Raw genomic sequence first — 13924 nt, 5'->3', positions numbered from 1 at the left:
TAAACCGATTATATACAGCAGTTTAGTTGGAAGATCGGGTTGTCCTTTTGGATAAAGCTTTTAACTTTTTGGCTGCTGCCATTAGACCAACCAGAACGACAGAAAAGGATAAAGGGGCCTTCCTTGTTCAGCGAAGTTGACAACATGGGAAGAAAACGCGATTGAACTAATGCGGCTATTGTCATTGCAGGGAATATTATTTATTATGCATACTTGTTCTACCTATTGGTACTCATGTTCTTCCAACAGTTTGCAGAGCTCTGCCCTTTGCATAACCTGTCACCGAGCGAGTCAGATGGTAAGTTATTGTTTCTTTTTCTGGTGTTTTTAAAAAAATTAATGACCATAATTGCCTCAACACGTACCTCATCTCCCTCTGACAGTTTAAGCAACTTTTCGGCTCTTTCTCGTGTAACGTTAGTTTCTGAAGACTCATCAGTTTGTTTCCCTTTGCGGAGTGCTTCCATCATCCACTCAGCGACTACTCCTAAATCATAAAAATGTTCATTGTGTATCCACGCTTCAAGGCCGATGTCGAAGCAATCGGAAGCTTTAAAATCAAAGAAAAGTAATTTTAAAAAACATAATAGGCAATGAGCATAATTTAAAATAACACTTACCGTCGTCAGGGGTGTGGCAAAATCAACCAATTTTTGTTCAAAATTGCCGTAAAGAGTGGACATTTTCGTAATTTTGGGTTTTTACTGAGACCAACCATTTCCAAGAAAAGCATCATAGCTAACAGCATCGGCTGACGACAAGGAATAATCGAAAGCGCTCCCGATAAGCGAAAGAAACAAGCAGTGTTGAAGTCTAATTTTAAATTATTCTAATTTTATTACCACTACGTATGAATCTGCAATTCTATTAACAGGCATTGCTAATACTAGGGATATGCGGATGTTGAGTTTCTGTATCGCAAGTCAATTTGTGTCGAAATTCCTTCCCACAAATGCGTATTGCATAATAAAGGGGGATGGATTAACCCATGATTGACCTCAGAGCTGTGTCTATTGTTGTGCACCTACAGCACTGTGGGAAGGATCTTCAGCACAAATTGACTTCCGGTAGAAAATCCCAAAACCCGCGTATTATCTGAAGGATATACGGACAACTTACCAAGCAAGGGTGCTGATTTCTGCTGCCCCAGTAATCGACCGAGTGCCAGGTCTGATGTTTTCAGTTGGTAAATTTCTTGAAGGCGCAGTAGAGCTCTAACTGATCCTGTGAGGTCTTCTTTCAATGGAAATGTCCCGTCTGAATTCCAGAGTCTTCTAAAGGTTTCCAAGTAATCTTTATATTTTATAAAAAGCAATATAAATTGATAAATGGAGTGTTTTGGTTTATTAAATTCAGCACTGTAATGCTCGATGAGTTTAATGGGGGGGGTTTCACACGCATTGCGCCCTCAGTTTTGGTCAAAGTCCAGTTTTAATGGTTTAACATATAACCCAAAGTATTTTGATTATAAACCACTTCAAACTATTCCTCTCATTCTAAGGATTCAGAGAAAGTATAGTTGTAACTGTTGTATCAACCCAGCAAACACAAAACGTTTTCGACATCATTCGCAAAAAGTTATAAAAGGTTGTCAGAAAACGTTTAAATGTCGGGTTATATAAAGAGTATAAAACGTTTTCATAACCTTAAAAAACATTTTTTGATAATCTACTGCTCAGCAAAAAAAAATGTTTTACAGAAAACGTTTAAATGTCTGGTTATATAAAGGGTATAAAAACGTTTTAATAACATTCCAAAAACATTCTTGAAAACTTGATACAAAACATTCTAAACAGAATATTATTTTGGGGTTGAAAAAATATTTTGCGAAAAATGTTTGCCCAAAATATTTTCAATTAACGTTTTCATGACCTTTATATAACCCGACATTTAAATGTTATTAAAAGTTTTGAAAAAAACATTTTAAGAACATTTCTGTGTTTGCTGGGTTCAAATATTTTAACATATAAATGTTATTTAAGTATTGACACAATATTTGGCAAAAATGTTTGCAAAAATAGTTTACAATAACATTTTTTGAAAACATTCAAAAATATTGTTGTAGTGTGTTTTCATACAAAACGTTTTAAACGTTATCATGACCTTTATATAACCCGACATTTTAATGTTATTAAAACGTTTTTACCTAAACCAAAAGCCAAAATATAACTTATTTAAAATGTTTTTAAAACGTTTTTGTGTTTGCTGGGAACTTACTACTTTCAAGTTATAGAAAAAAAGGTCAAAAGTCAAATTTTAGGATCTACAGAGAAAAGCTCCATTTCAACGAAACTGATCTCACATTGTTCGTCATGTAAAATAAGTCAGACAATGAATAGTTTTCACTAGAATACTCCGTTACTGGGGAAAACTACAAAGAAGGTTAATCCCCATACAACCCTATAAACAATTACCTATTTGGCGATGTTTCCTAACTTGAATATGACCTGTGTGTGGACTTTCGACAACTTTTATGAAAAATTAATACACATAAACGATTCGGAATGAGCTCCTCCAAATTGACCAATAACGACTCTCAAGTGTGGCCTTCTGTGTCGGTCCCCTCTAGCTCTAAAATGTTCCACCCATGTAGCCCAACTCTTGGGAATTCCGTTACGAACTTCAGTCAGAACTTTTTGAATGATCCTCGTTATAACGTATGTGATAATTGACATAAAGACCTGTTTTAATTAGTTTACATACGCATTTGATTCGTCAAATCTGCAGCATATCCTTTTACTTCATGCCATTGGTGCCGCAATCTCCGTAGCAATAAGTAGGATTGGATCGGATTACCAAGATCGATGAAATTACCACCAGTGGGCGTTGGGGAATCACCATTTGAGCGTGCTGAGGATGGATTGATTCGTTCTTGCTTTATTTCCTCAACCAATCTGTACGAAATAGATTTAGATGCTTGTTTATTTTTCATAGATCTATCTATACTACTAAAATAATAGCCGTTGTCTGTCTGTGTGTCTGTCCGGTTATGCATTCCGCCGTGCTTCGACGCATTGTTCCGATATTTCACACATAGATGGGTATCGGGCGTGCGCTGTTTACCAGGTAGTTTCGAAGGTCATCGGAGGTCAAGGTCAAAGTTTCAAACTTTGTCTGATCGTGCCCAAACTTGGTGGGTGGGATCCTTGATAGGAGGGGAATATAATGCGCTAAGTAAAATAGAGGTCTACCGAGGTCAAAGGTCATTACGGAGGGGTCAAATTTCAAACTTTGTCCGATCGGGCTCAAACTTGGTGGGTCGAAACCTTCGTATGAGGGGAGCATGAAAAACATTAAACGTCATGGATTTCAAACGTTGTCCTATCGGGCTCAAACTTGGTGGGTGGAAGCCTTGATATGAGGGGAATATATGCGCAAAACAAAATTGAGGTCAACCGAGGTCAAAGGTCATGTAAGGAACATGTCATCAAGTCAAAAAGGGTCATCAGGGGTCAAACAGTATCTCTATCATGCAGCTGGTGCCCTAATAGCTACAGGGCCATTACAACTGCAGGTGCACTAGTACTAATAAAATAATGAGCTCTGTCTGTCTGTCCGTCTATGCGTTTCGCCGTGCTTCGACGCATCGTTCCGATATTTCGGATATAGATAGGTATCGGGCATTCCACGTTTATGGGGTGGTTTGAAAGGTCATCGGAGGTCAAGGTCAAAATTTCAAACTTTGTCCGATCGGGCCCAAACTTGTTGGGTGGAATCCTTGATACGAGGCGAATATATGCTCGAAATTAAATTGAGGTCAACAGAGGCCAAAGGTCATTACGGAGGGGTCAAATTTCAAACTTTGTCCGATCGGGCTCAAACTTGGTGGGTAGAATCCTTTATACGAGGGGAATATATGCTCGAAATAAAATTGAGGTCAACCGAGGTCAAAGGTCATTACGGGGGGGGGGTCAAATTTCAAACTTTGTCCGATCGGGCTCAAACTTGGTGGGTAGAATCCTTTATACGAGGGGAATATATGCCCGAAGTAAAATTTAGGTCAACCGAGGTCAAAGGTCATCACGGAGGCTTCAAATTTCAAACTTTGTCCGATCGGGCTCAAACTTGGTGGGTGGAATCCTTGATATGAGGGGAACACGTGGAACTTCAAATCAAGGCCAAAGGTAATCTAGGAGCTACATTTTAAACTTCACGGAAGCACTATCACGGCTACAGGTGCTCTTACAGCTACAGGTACACTAGTTATTTTAAACAAACACACCCACAGTTTATAGCTTTCCAAACACAGCACAGGATACTGTACTTCTGCAGATGTTCAAACCGAAAGATATCTGCTGATAATGCATTTCAACCCCCCGAGCTAGGTACTGTTTTGCTATCCGATTCTTCTTTCTTTCTTCTTCTTCTGGCAACAAACTTCAAAATGCTTCTCTTCCTACATGTTACACCATACAATTACGTAACTTGCACATATGTATCGGCTATATCCAGTGGCCATATGGTGCAAACAAAATTGGGATCAAAGGTCATTAAAGGGGCATTTTCGGTATATAACCAAATATTTTCAAAATGCTTCTTCTGCCACATATTACATAGCACAATGATGTCACTTACACATGTGCATCGGCTTTACCCAGTGCCCATACCTTACACACAGAATTGGGGTCAAAGGTCATTAAGGGGGTTAAATCTTACAACTATATTATCTGGACATCTGTAAGGGGTATGGGGCTCAAACTTAGTGACAACAAATATCATGACCCAGGGAACACTTTACAGAATTTAATAATCTGGACATCTGTAAGAGGTACGGGGCTCAAACTCAGTGGCAACAAACCTTATGACCTGGAGAACGTTATGGAACATCATACAGGGGTCAGAGGTGTCGGGTCAAATGTCATCTGGGGTCAAATCTTAGAAATACATTTTCTTGACATCTGTAAGGAGTACGGGACTCAAACTCGGTGTCAAATTTGGCACTTTTCTCAAAAACTGCTCATAGATTAATGAGCCTAAATATATTTTGTTCAGTTTGTAAGTCAAACTCTTGGTTGTCATGGGTCCCAGGTCATGGGTTTGTTAGTTACGGTACGAGTTGTTGACATCTTTAGTTCAGAGTCTTATCACTTGCCGCGGCGGCGTGGCATGACGTATCAGCCAATGACATTGAAACCTTGATTGTATCACTATCAGTATGAAACCAACAAATCCAACGAATGAGCGTTTCATACTGCAGTTACTGTCCGTTTTCCTATACACAATACACCGTGCTCTTTCCCATTGACGCGTGACCTCTACAAATAGCCCTACGTTATAAGTATGGGGATATGACTAGTTAACGTCGCTGTGTGAAAAATAACCGGCCAATATTAAAAGTACTCTTCTAATGTTCTAGAAAATATAGTTTTTAACATGTCCTAAATTTTTAGCTAATTTAGATGTTTGGAAATATTCGTACTTTGGTGTTTTAGTTAATGTTATAGGTAATAGTACATTGCCTAGTTAACGTCGCTGTGTGAAAAATAACCGGCCAATATTAAAAGTACTCTTCTAAAATTCTAGACAATATAGTTTTGTAACATGTCCTAAATTTTTAGCTAATTTAGGTGTTTGGAGAGGGTCGTACTTTTGTGTTTTAGGAAGGATATGTAAACGACAGATAACACCAAAAATATGAAGAAATTATTTCCAAACCGTGTTAAGTCAACAATCATTATGTTGCATTATTTTGCTCATTTCAAGAATGCTGGTTTACAAAAAGCACGCCATTGTCTCATTTCGTGAACAAAAGTACACATACCATTGTTTCCTTTCGTTACCCAACTGAAGCTATAATACAAACTTTATTGCGATATCGCACATGAAAACAGTCACATGTGCACAGCCAGAGAAGATCCGATTTAATCAGTTGAGCTGTTTCAATGAGTGTTATCTTGGTTTAATAGCTTTTAATGGGGTTAAGTCCTGCAAAGGTCGAGATGAATTCTACTGTAGACATGACTGCATCATGTGCAACAAACGAACTGATAAGGTGTTATAGCAGTGATTCTTAAACACTTGAGAACGTTTCTGCAATCTCATTGGTTCTTTACCAGTGTGATATGACACGATATCACACGGGTCAGCGGGTGTGCATCAACGCGATACGCGTGCTCGCTATTTGAACCAATCGGAGGCGCATAGCAACAACAGGACTGATCGATTTTAAGCCCAAGGTAGTTCCTTTTAAAATGTAGGATTTAATTTGATTAAAATTTGTAATACTTATGATATTTCTATTTGAATTGAAGTGTTTAAGAATGAGAATAAAGGTATTGTTTTTTTAGTTGCTGTCATGTATCTATCGTTCATATAACACGGGCGACATCATTATTTGTTGTGAAAAAAAACAACTCGGCTTCGCCTCGTTGTTTTACTTAAAATAATGATGTCGCCCGTGTTATATGAGACGATAGATACACTCCAGGAGCTAAAACCAATACCTTTATTCTCTAATTAACATATCTTTGCAACTAAACATCACACCAACTTTATAATATCACCAGGTAAGAAGCATAAAAGTACTGATCAACATTTGATTTGCATATTAATTAGCTAATGTGCATAATTAATTAGCGACAAGGTCAAATTTTCAACAAAAATGCAGCTTGTCATCAAGTTCCTAAAAGGTGTCAAAATTGTCCTCTTAAAAAGATGTAGCGAATGAACCTATTTCCACATACATAGAGGGGTAGGTTACATGCTATCTTCAAACATTCAGAAACATTCAAAAAGTTATACTCCATTCTCAAATCATTTCTCCAAAATAAAAATAAATGAAACTGTTGTCTTGTCTTGTCTTGTCTGTTACTGCACAAAACGCCTGGTGTGGCTATCAGCGTATGCATCGATTCGCTTGATAACTTAAATTTTCTCCTCGATTTCAATTTCAATTTCCTTACCGCCGATCAAGTTCTTGAAAGAGGCCACATCAGGAGCTGTTTTGGTGGTAGATGGCAGCGAGTTCCATTTTGGTATTGTCCGTGGATAAAAACAGCATCCACTGATGCACGGAGGTTTACACCAAAATGTTAAAAGCTGTGCTATTAGATTCAGGTTCATTAAAATTAGGCATATTCTGACCAATTTGGAAGGTAATGGAGGGGAGGGGGGTATGGTTTTGATTCCACATTTGTTTGAAAACACAATTTTGGTCAAATATAAAATAGGAGAAAAGCTATACTTTAAAGTTGAAACAAGTTTAAAAACATTGAAATATGAATATTAATTAGCTACTTAGCATAAGATTATGATTAGAAATTGTTAACTGTCATATCACTTGAATTCTATAATTGCAACAATTTGTTCTATTTCATTTATGTATTTTGGCCTGTAATTAATTTCTATCAGTTTATTTAATTAAATAACACTGTTTGAAAACAATAGAATGCATAAGAAATATAATTCTCGAAGTACAGTGAATACAGCACCTGTTGGCAACAGAATAAGTTTATGGTACAAATGCGAGCGAAAAATGTTGCCATATTGAAGCTTAACTGATGAAATATGGTGGATTAAAGTGGAATAAATAAAAATTTGCACTTTTGGGGGCTAAAATTGCCAACTATGAGGTTAATTTGGTCAGAAACCCACATACAGACGTCAACATTGGGGGATGATTGTATGATGTGCGTCATCTGTTGGAATGTTTTATCCGCAACTTTTGAACGTGATGTGCGATTTTTATCAAATAAATAGGCTATAAAAGAAAGTCATATCATGAGAGGTATTCCAAAACCGCTTTTTAGCACCCAAACACTGGTATAAAATCTGAAGGACAGGGGGTAATGCATAAGGTGCTCATCGCACCTTAAAACATCAATGTATACAAAACACGGATTTACATTTACTTTATTAACGAAAAAAAACCCACACACGTCGGGAATATATTACAAAATCGTAAACCAGAGATGTAGTCAGGGGCACACGTCACCAAACTAGCATTACTTCAGAAGTTGTGCCAAGTTTGATTTTTAACTTTTATGTGTTCAATAACATCATAAGGAATAACTTCCAACTTGGTTTGAAAATCTCACTTTCTTTTTTCAACTAATGAGGGCGCTTTATAAAATGATGCATTTTCAAGGAATCTATTTAAAAAAATGCCGATATCATATTGTAGTGAACTTTGTTTTGGCCAAAGTCAATCTTATAAATTATATTTTACACTAGGAATACCTAATGTGTATGTTTGTCAACCATTTTAAGGGGTTTAAGGGTCAATTCGATGTGTTTAAGGTGGTACTACACCCTTGACAAATTTGTGACTATTTTTGCATTTTTGAAGCACCCAGCAGCACGATTCTGATGTCTATACCCATGTTTTCAGGGCCAAGGAATCCAATAGAGTCATTTACAACAGCCTAGGACCTATCATTCTCCAAGATGGCTGCAAAAATTTCAAAATGGCGGCCAGTGAAAATTAATTAAGGCTATATCTCGGGTGCAGAAAGTCCTAGAAGTATGATTCTGGTGTCTATACCCATGTTTACAGGGTCTAGAAATCCATTAGAATAATCTAGAACAACACATGACCTTCAAATCCCAAGATAACCGCCAAAATTGAAAAATAACCACCACTAAAATGCAGAATTTTGACTATATCTTATCTTATCTGTGGTTTAGACCGCCTTATCCTGAGGCTAAGATGCCTTAACCTTAGTATAACGCAATCTAAACCCCATATAAGGTATCTAAACCCCAGATAAGGCGCCGTTATAAACCCCAGATTAAGGGACGTAGACCCCGTATAAAGCAGGCTAAACCCCAAATAAGGTGCCTTAACCGTAACCCCAGATAAGGGACGTAAGCTCCAGATAAGGCAGCTTAAACCGCAAATAAGGCACATTAGACCCTAGATAAGGAGCACAAACCCCAGATAAGGCAGTCTAAATCCCAGATAAGGCATCTAAACCAAGATAAGGCGCCCTAACTCCAGATAAGGGACGTGAATCTATGATAATGCAGTCTAAACCCCAGATAAGGCGCGCCCTAACCCCAGATAAGGGACATGAATCTAGGATAATGCAGTTTAAACCCCAGATAAGGTGCCTTAAGCCCAGATAAGGGACGTTAACTGGAGATAACGCAGTCTAAACCCCAGGTAAGGCGCCGTAATCCAGATAAGGGACGTAAACATATGAATACATGAATACAAAAGCCACCTAAGTCCATGCGAAGTTATTTTGAAAGAAAAACCTGTGTATCATTTTAATTCCTTCAGTTAGGTTTACCTGGTCAATATGGTAAGTTTTACGTGCAAATGAGTGCATTAACCTGTATTAGGTATGACGATTAGCATTTCAGGGACTTCGTGGGGTTCATTTTAAATTTTGGACTTAGGTGGTTTTTTGAATCATATACAAAGACAACAATGTTAGAAAGAGATTACCACTAGTAAGATAATACAAAATAAAGCACACAGGTATGTATAATGTTGATAAGCATTCTGCCATGTAATATAAACCACACACTTTCCTTTATTAAACCCATTTTTGTTCAAAAGTCATTCTCCAGCAATGAATGTGTTACAAGTGGACTTTTATACATACTGGATTTCAATCAATGTGTTACAAGACTCAAATCATGGAATTGGGTGATTCTTTCATACATGCTATTTTTCACATGCCCAATAGACACAGAGAATGAATTTGAGTTGTTCTTTCATGCATATAACAGGCCTATGTATAGCAACAATTTCCCATGCTTAACTCAATTTGGCCAAAGTATGGACTTAGGTGGCTTTTGTATTCATATATTCATATGATAACACAATCTAAGCCCAAGATAAGTCATCCTGGAAGGGTCAACATCTGGAACGACACCAGTCTTATCTGGTGTGCCACAAGGAAGTGTTTTAGGACCTTTGCTGTTCTTGTTGTTTATAAACGACCTTCCTGACTGTATTTCGGCGGGTACAACAGCCAGACTATTCGCGGACGATTGTGTCCTGTATCGCCACATTAAATCGGAGGAGGACACACGTTTATTACAGCAAGACCTGGATCATCTACAGCAATGGGAAAATGACTGGCAGATGAAGTTCCACCCCCAGAAGTGCCAAGTCATCCGCATCACAAATAAGAAGAAGCCTATTCAACAGCCATACACTATCCACAATCATACTCTCGAGGAGGTAGACTCAGCCAAATATCTTGGTGTTAATATCAGTAAGAACCTCAGCTGGAACCATCATATCAACTCCGTTACAAATAAAGCAAATGCCACCAGAGCGTTCTTGCAACGTAACCTTCACCAGTGTCCCAGAAAGACCAAGGAGATGTGCTACAAGACCTTAGTACGCCCTATCATCGAATACTCCAGCATAATATGGGATCCTTCAACATCATGCAATGTCCAAAAGCTGGAGATGGTACAACGGCGCTTTGCACGGTTTGTTTATGGGGACTACAGAACCACCAGTAGTGTTACTGCCATGTTAGACCAACTCCAGTGGCCCACCCTTCAGGAACGCCGTGCACAGACCAAAGTGGTGATGATGTTCCGGATAGTTAACCATCTAGTTGATGTTCCCCATACCTATCTGATTCCAACTATAGCACTGAGAGGACACTCAATGAGATACTTGATTCCCTTCGCCAGGACAGTTGTGTACCGGCAGTCATTCTTTCCGGACACCATTAGGCTATGGAATAACCTGCCTCAAGATCTCATCAACTGCACATCCGTAGCTGGATTCAAGCAAGGTGTCAGACCATCAAGCCCGTTAAGCCAGCCTGGTTTTTTATCGCACAGTAGTTTGTAGAACCTTATCACCTGCACTGTATATATCTTCACTTGGCATGCACACAGCCATCACAGTACGTGATACGCCAGAGGCGGACTGTACTTTACGGAAGAGAGATAAGGCACCTTAACCGTAGATAAGGAATGTAAACCCCAGATCTAACATCAGATAAGGTGCCTTAACCTCAGATAAGGGACGTAAACCAAGGATAACGCAGTCTAAACCCCAGACAAGGCATTTGAACCCCACATAAGGCGTCTTAACCCCAGCAAGGGAGCGTAAGCCCAGATATATGGCAGTCTAACAACCAGATAAGGCGCCTTCCCTCAGATAAGAAGCGTAAACCCTAGATAAGGCATCTAAACCCTGGGTAAGGTGCCTTATCCCTAGATAAGGGACGTAATCTGGGGTTTACATCTCTTATCTGGGGTTAAGGGGCCTTATCTGGCGTTTAGATGCCTTATCTGGGGTTTAGATTGTTTAGATGGGGTTTATGTGCCTTGTCTGTGGTTTAGACTGCCTTATCTGGGGTTTACGTCTCTTATCTGGGGTTAAGGCACCTTATCTGGAGTTTAGATGCCTTATATGGGGTTTAGATGCTGTATCTGGGGTTTGTGTTCCTTATCTAGGGTTAAAGGTGCTTTATTTGGGGTTTAAACTGCCTTATCTGGAGCTTACGTCCCTTATCTGGGGTTACGGTGCCTTATCTGGGGTTTAGATGCCTTATCTAGGGTTAAGATAGACTATGCCATAGTCGAATTTTATTAAAAATATGTTATTATTAGTCATGATGAACCCATTTCGTTGAACTCAAAATTATACTGATGATGTTTATTAAAATTAAAGTATTCAATAGTAAAATGGTCATAAAGAGTTAAAAATATCAGATAATTAGTGACAATAAAAGTAACTGTCAGTAGTCCACTTGGGAAGCTAACAAACAGAGGGAGTGCAGTGACTGAAAAGATCAGATACAGATGTGAAAATCTATCAGTTGCACACAAATCAATATAAATCAGAGTTTTATGCTTAAATGTAATGGTCAGAGTATGCAAAATGGGCATATGGACTACGGAGAAGTCTAGGGTTAAGACTGTGTTATCCCCAACTAACGTCCCTTATCAGGGGTTATGGCAGCTTATTTGGGGTTTAGACTGCATTATCCTATATTTACAACCCTTATCTGGGGGTAAGGTGCCTTATCTGGAGTATAGACTGCCTTATCTGGGGTTTACGTCCCTTATCGGTGGTTAAGGAGCCTTATCTGGGTTTAGATACCTAAAGAATGGATCTGGGATTTAGACTGCCTTATCTAAGGTTTACATTCCTTATTTGGGGTTTAGACTGTGTTATCCTAGGTTTACGTCCCTCATCTGAAGTTAAGGCGCCTTATCTGGGATTTAGATGCCTTATCTGGTGTTTACGTTCCTTATCTGGGGTTAAGGCGCCTTATCTGGGGTTTAGACTGGGGTTTACGTCTCTTATCTGGGGTTTATGTCTCTTATCTGGGGGTTAAGATGCTTTATCAGGGCTTTAAGATCCTTATCTAGAGTTAAGGCACCTTACGTGGTGTAAGATGCCTTATCTGTGGTTTATGTTCCTTATTTAGGGTTAAGGCAGCTTATTTGGGGTTTGGCCTGCTTTATCTGGTGTCTATACGTCCCTTGATCTGGGGTTACGGTGCCTTATCTGGGGTTTAGATACATTATCCATGGTTTAGACTGTTTTGCTAAGGTTAAGGATTGTAAACCCCGGATAATGAGTCTAAACCACAGATAAGATAAGATATTGGCAAAATTCTGCATTTTAGTGGTGGTTATTTTTCAATTTTGGCGGCCATCTTGGGATTTTAAGGTTCTGTGCTGTTCTAGATCATTCTAATGGATTTCTAGACCCTGTAAACATGGGTATAGACACCAGAATCATACTTCTAGGACTTTCTGCACCCGAGATATAGCCTAATTAATTTTCACTGGCGGCCATTTTGAAATTTTTGGCAGCCATCTTGAAATGATAGGTCCTAGGCTGTTGTAAATGACTCTATTGGATTCCTTGACCCTGAAAACATGGGTATAGACATCAGAATCGTGCTGTTGGGTGCTTCTCTGACCAAGTTATGGTGATTTTAAGGGATTTTGGTGGCCATTTTGAAAAAGCGCCCTCAAGTGATGAAAATTGTCACTGAGAATTTCAAACCAAGTTGGAATCAACTCCTTATGGGTTCAATAACAAGGTCCATATAAAAAGTCAGACTTGGCATAACTTTATGAAGTAGAATACGTGTGCCCCCTGACTAATGATATATATACCCTTCACAAATCAGTTATAGAAAATTGAAATGGGAGAAATGCATTATACAGGCATGAGAATTTTCAGGCTTTTCCCTGAATTCAGGCAGTTTTGTTGTCCAAATTTACGCATTTTTAATTTTGTCAACCTGTTTTGGGCCTTTAAAAGCCGAATTCACGCCATTCTCATGCCTGATTATAGAAAGTGTACCATAATTATCTTCTTTGATCGTAAACACAACAAACAAAATAAAACAAACCTTTCCATTCTGAACAGTTGTTGTTTTTCAAGACGCACATATTCCTGAACGGAGTCCAGAAGTTCTTCTTCTGTTTTCAAGAGTGGTTCTAGTTTTGCCATCGAAGAAAATAAATGCCCATTTGCAACAATAGCTAGCCAGGCTACGGCTAAAATAACAATAGTTGTTAGGTTACAGTGCATGTCGATAGGTGGAATTCGGCGGATTCGGTTGATACAATGATTTAATTTGTGTGTATGAAAACGAAGAGAAGCAAACCACAGGAATTGACATTATTAATTACACCTTTGTGGATTTGTAACGATTGAACCATATGTCATGAATCGACTATCAGCAGACTTAATTAGCATCATTAACCGATTAACTTAACAACGTTAACGACGTATTGCATTTTCTAAAATTTGAGCAATTCTATTTATCCTAAAAATAAGCAAAATTTATTTTTACATGTTCTATTTACCCTACTATATATAGGTTATATTATGTTCAATTCATATTATGTTCAGTGTCATTTGTTCAATATTCAATGAGATACTAACTAGTACAGATCCTACCGAGACTGTTATTCAAAGTGGACTAAATTGAATCTATTAGTTTAACATTCTAATTCCCAATATTCTAATAATATA

General features: G+C 38.4%; 1 protein-coding gene across 2 annotated transcripts in view; it reads right to left on the bottom strand.

Moving 5' to 3' along the window:
- Positions 1 to 13543, bottom strand: part of LOC140155400 (prolyl 4-hydroxylase subunit alpha-2-like) — an 82440-nt gene extending 68897 nt beyond the window's left edge. Inside the window, exons 1-4 of one of the 2 annotated variants that reach the window (XM_072178244.1) lie at positions 13296 to 13543; positions 2704 to 2894; positions 1120 to 1293; positions 366 to 550 (exon numbers count right to left, since the gene is read on the bottom strand). In XM_072178244.1, coding sequence (XP_072034345.1) covers positions 366 to 550; positions 1120 to 1293; positions 2704 to 2894; positions 13296 to 13477 — 732 coding nt within the window. In that variant the 5' untranslated portion in view covers positions 13478 to 13543. The remainder of the gene's footprint in view (positions 1 to 365; positions 551 to 1119; positions 1294 to 2703; positions 2895 to 13295) is intronic. The other variant, XM_072178243.1, reaches the window with a different exon arrangement.
- Between the last annotated feature and the right edge of the window lie 381 nt (positions 13544 to 13924).

Source organism: Amphiura filiformis, chromosome 6 (assembly GCF_039555335.1).
Source record: "Amphiura filiformis chromosome 6, Afil_fr2py, whole genome shotgun sequence".
NCBI lineage: Eukaryota > Metazoa > Echinodermata > Ophiuroidea > Amphilepidida > Amphiuridae > Amphiura > Amphiura filiformis.
This window is presented reverse-complemented; position numbering and strand designations above follow the sequence as displayed.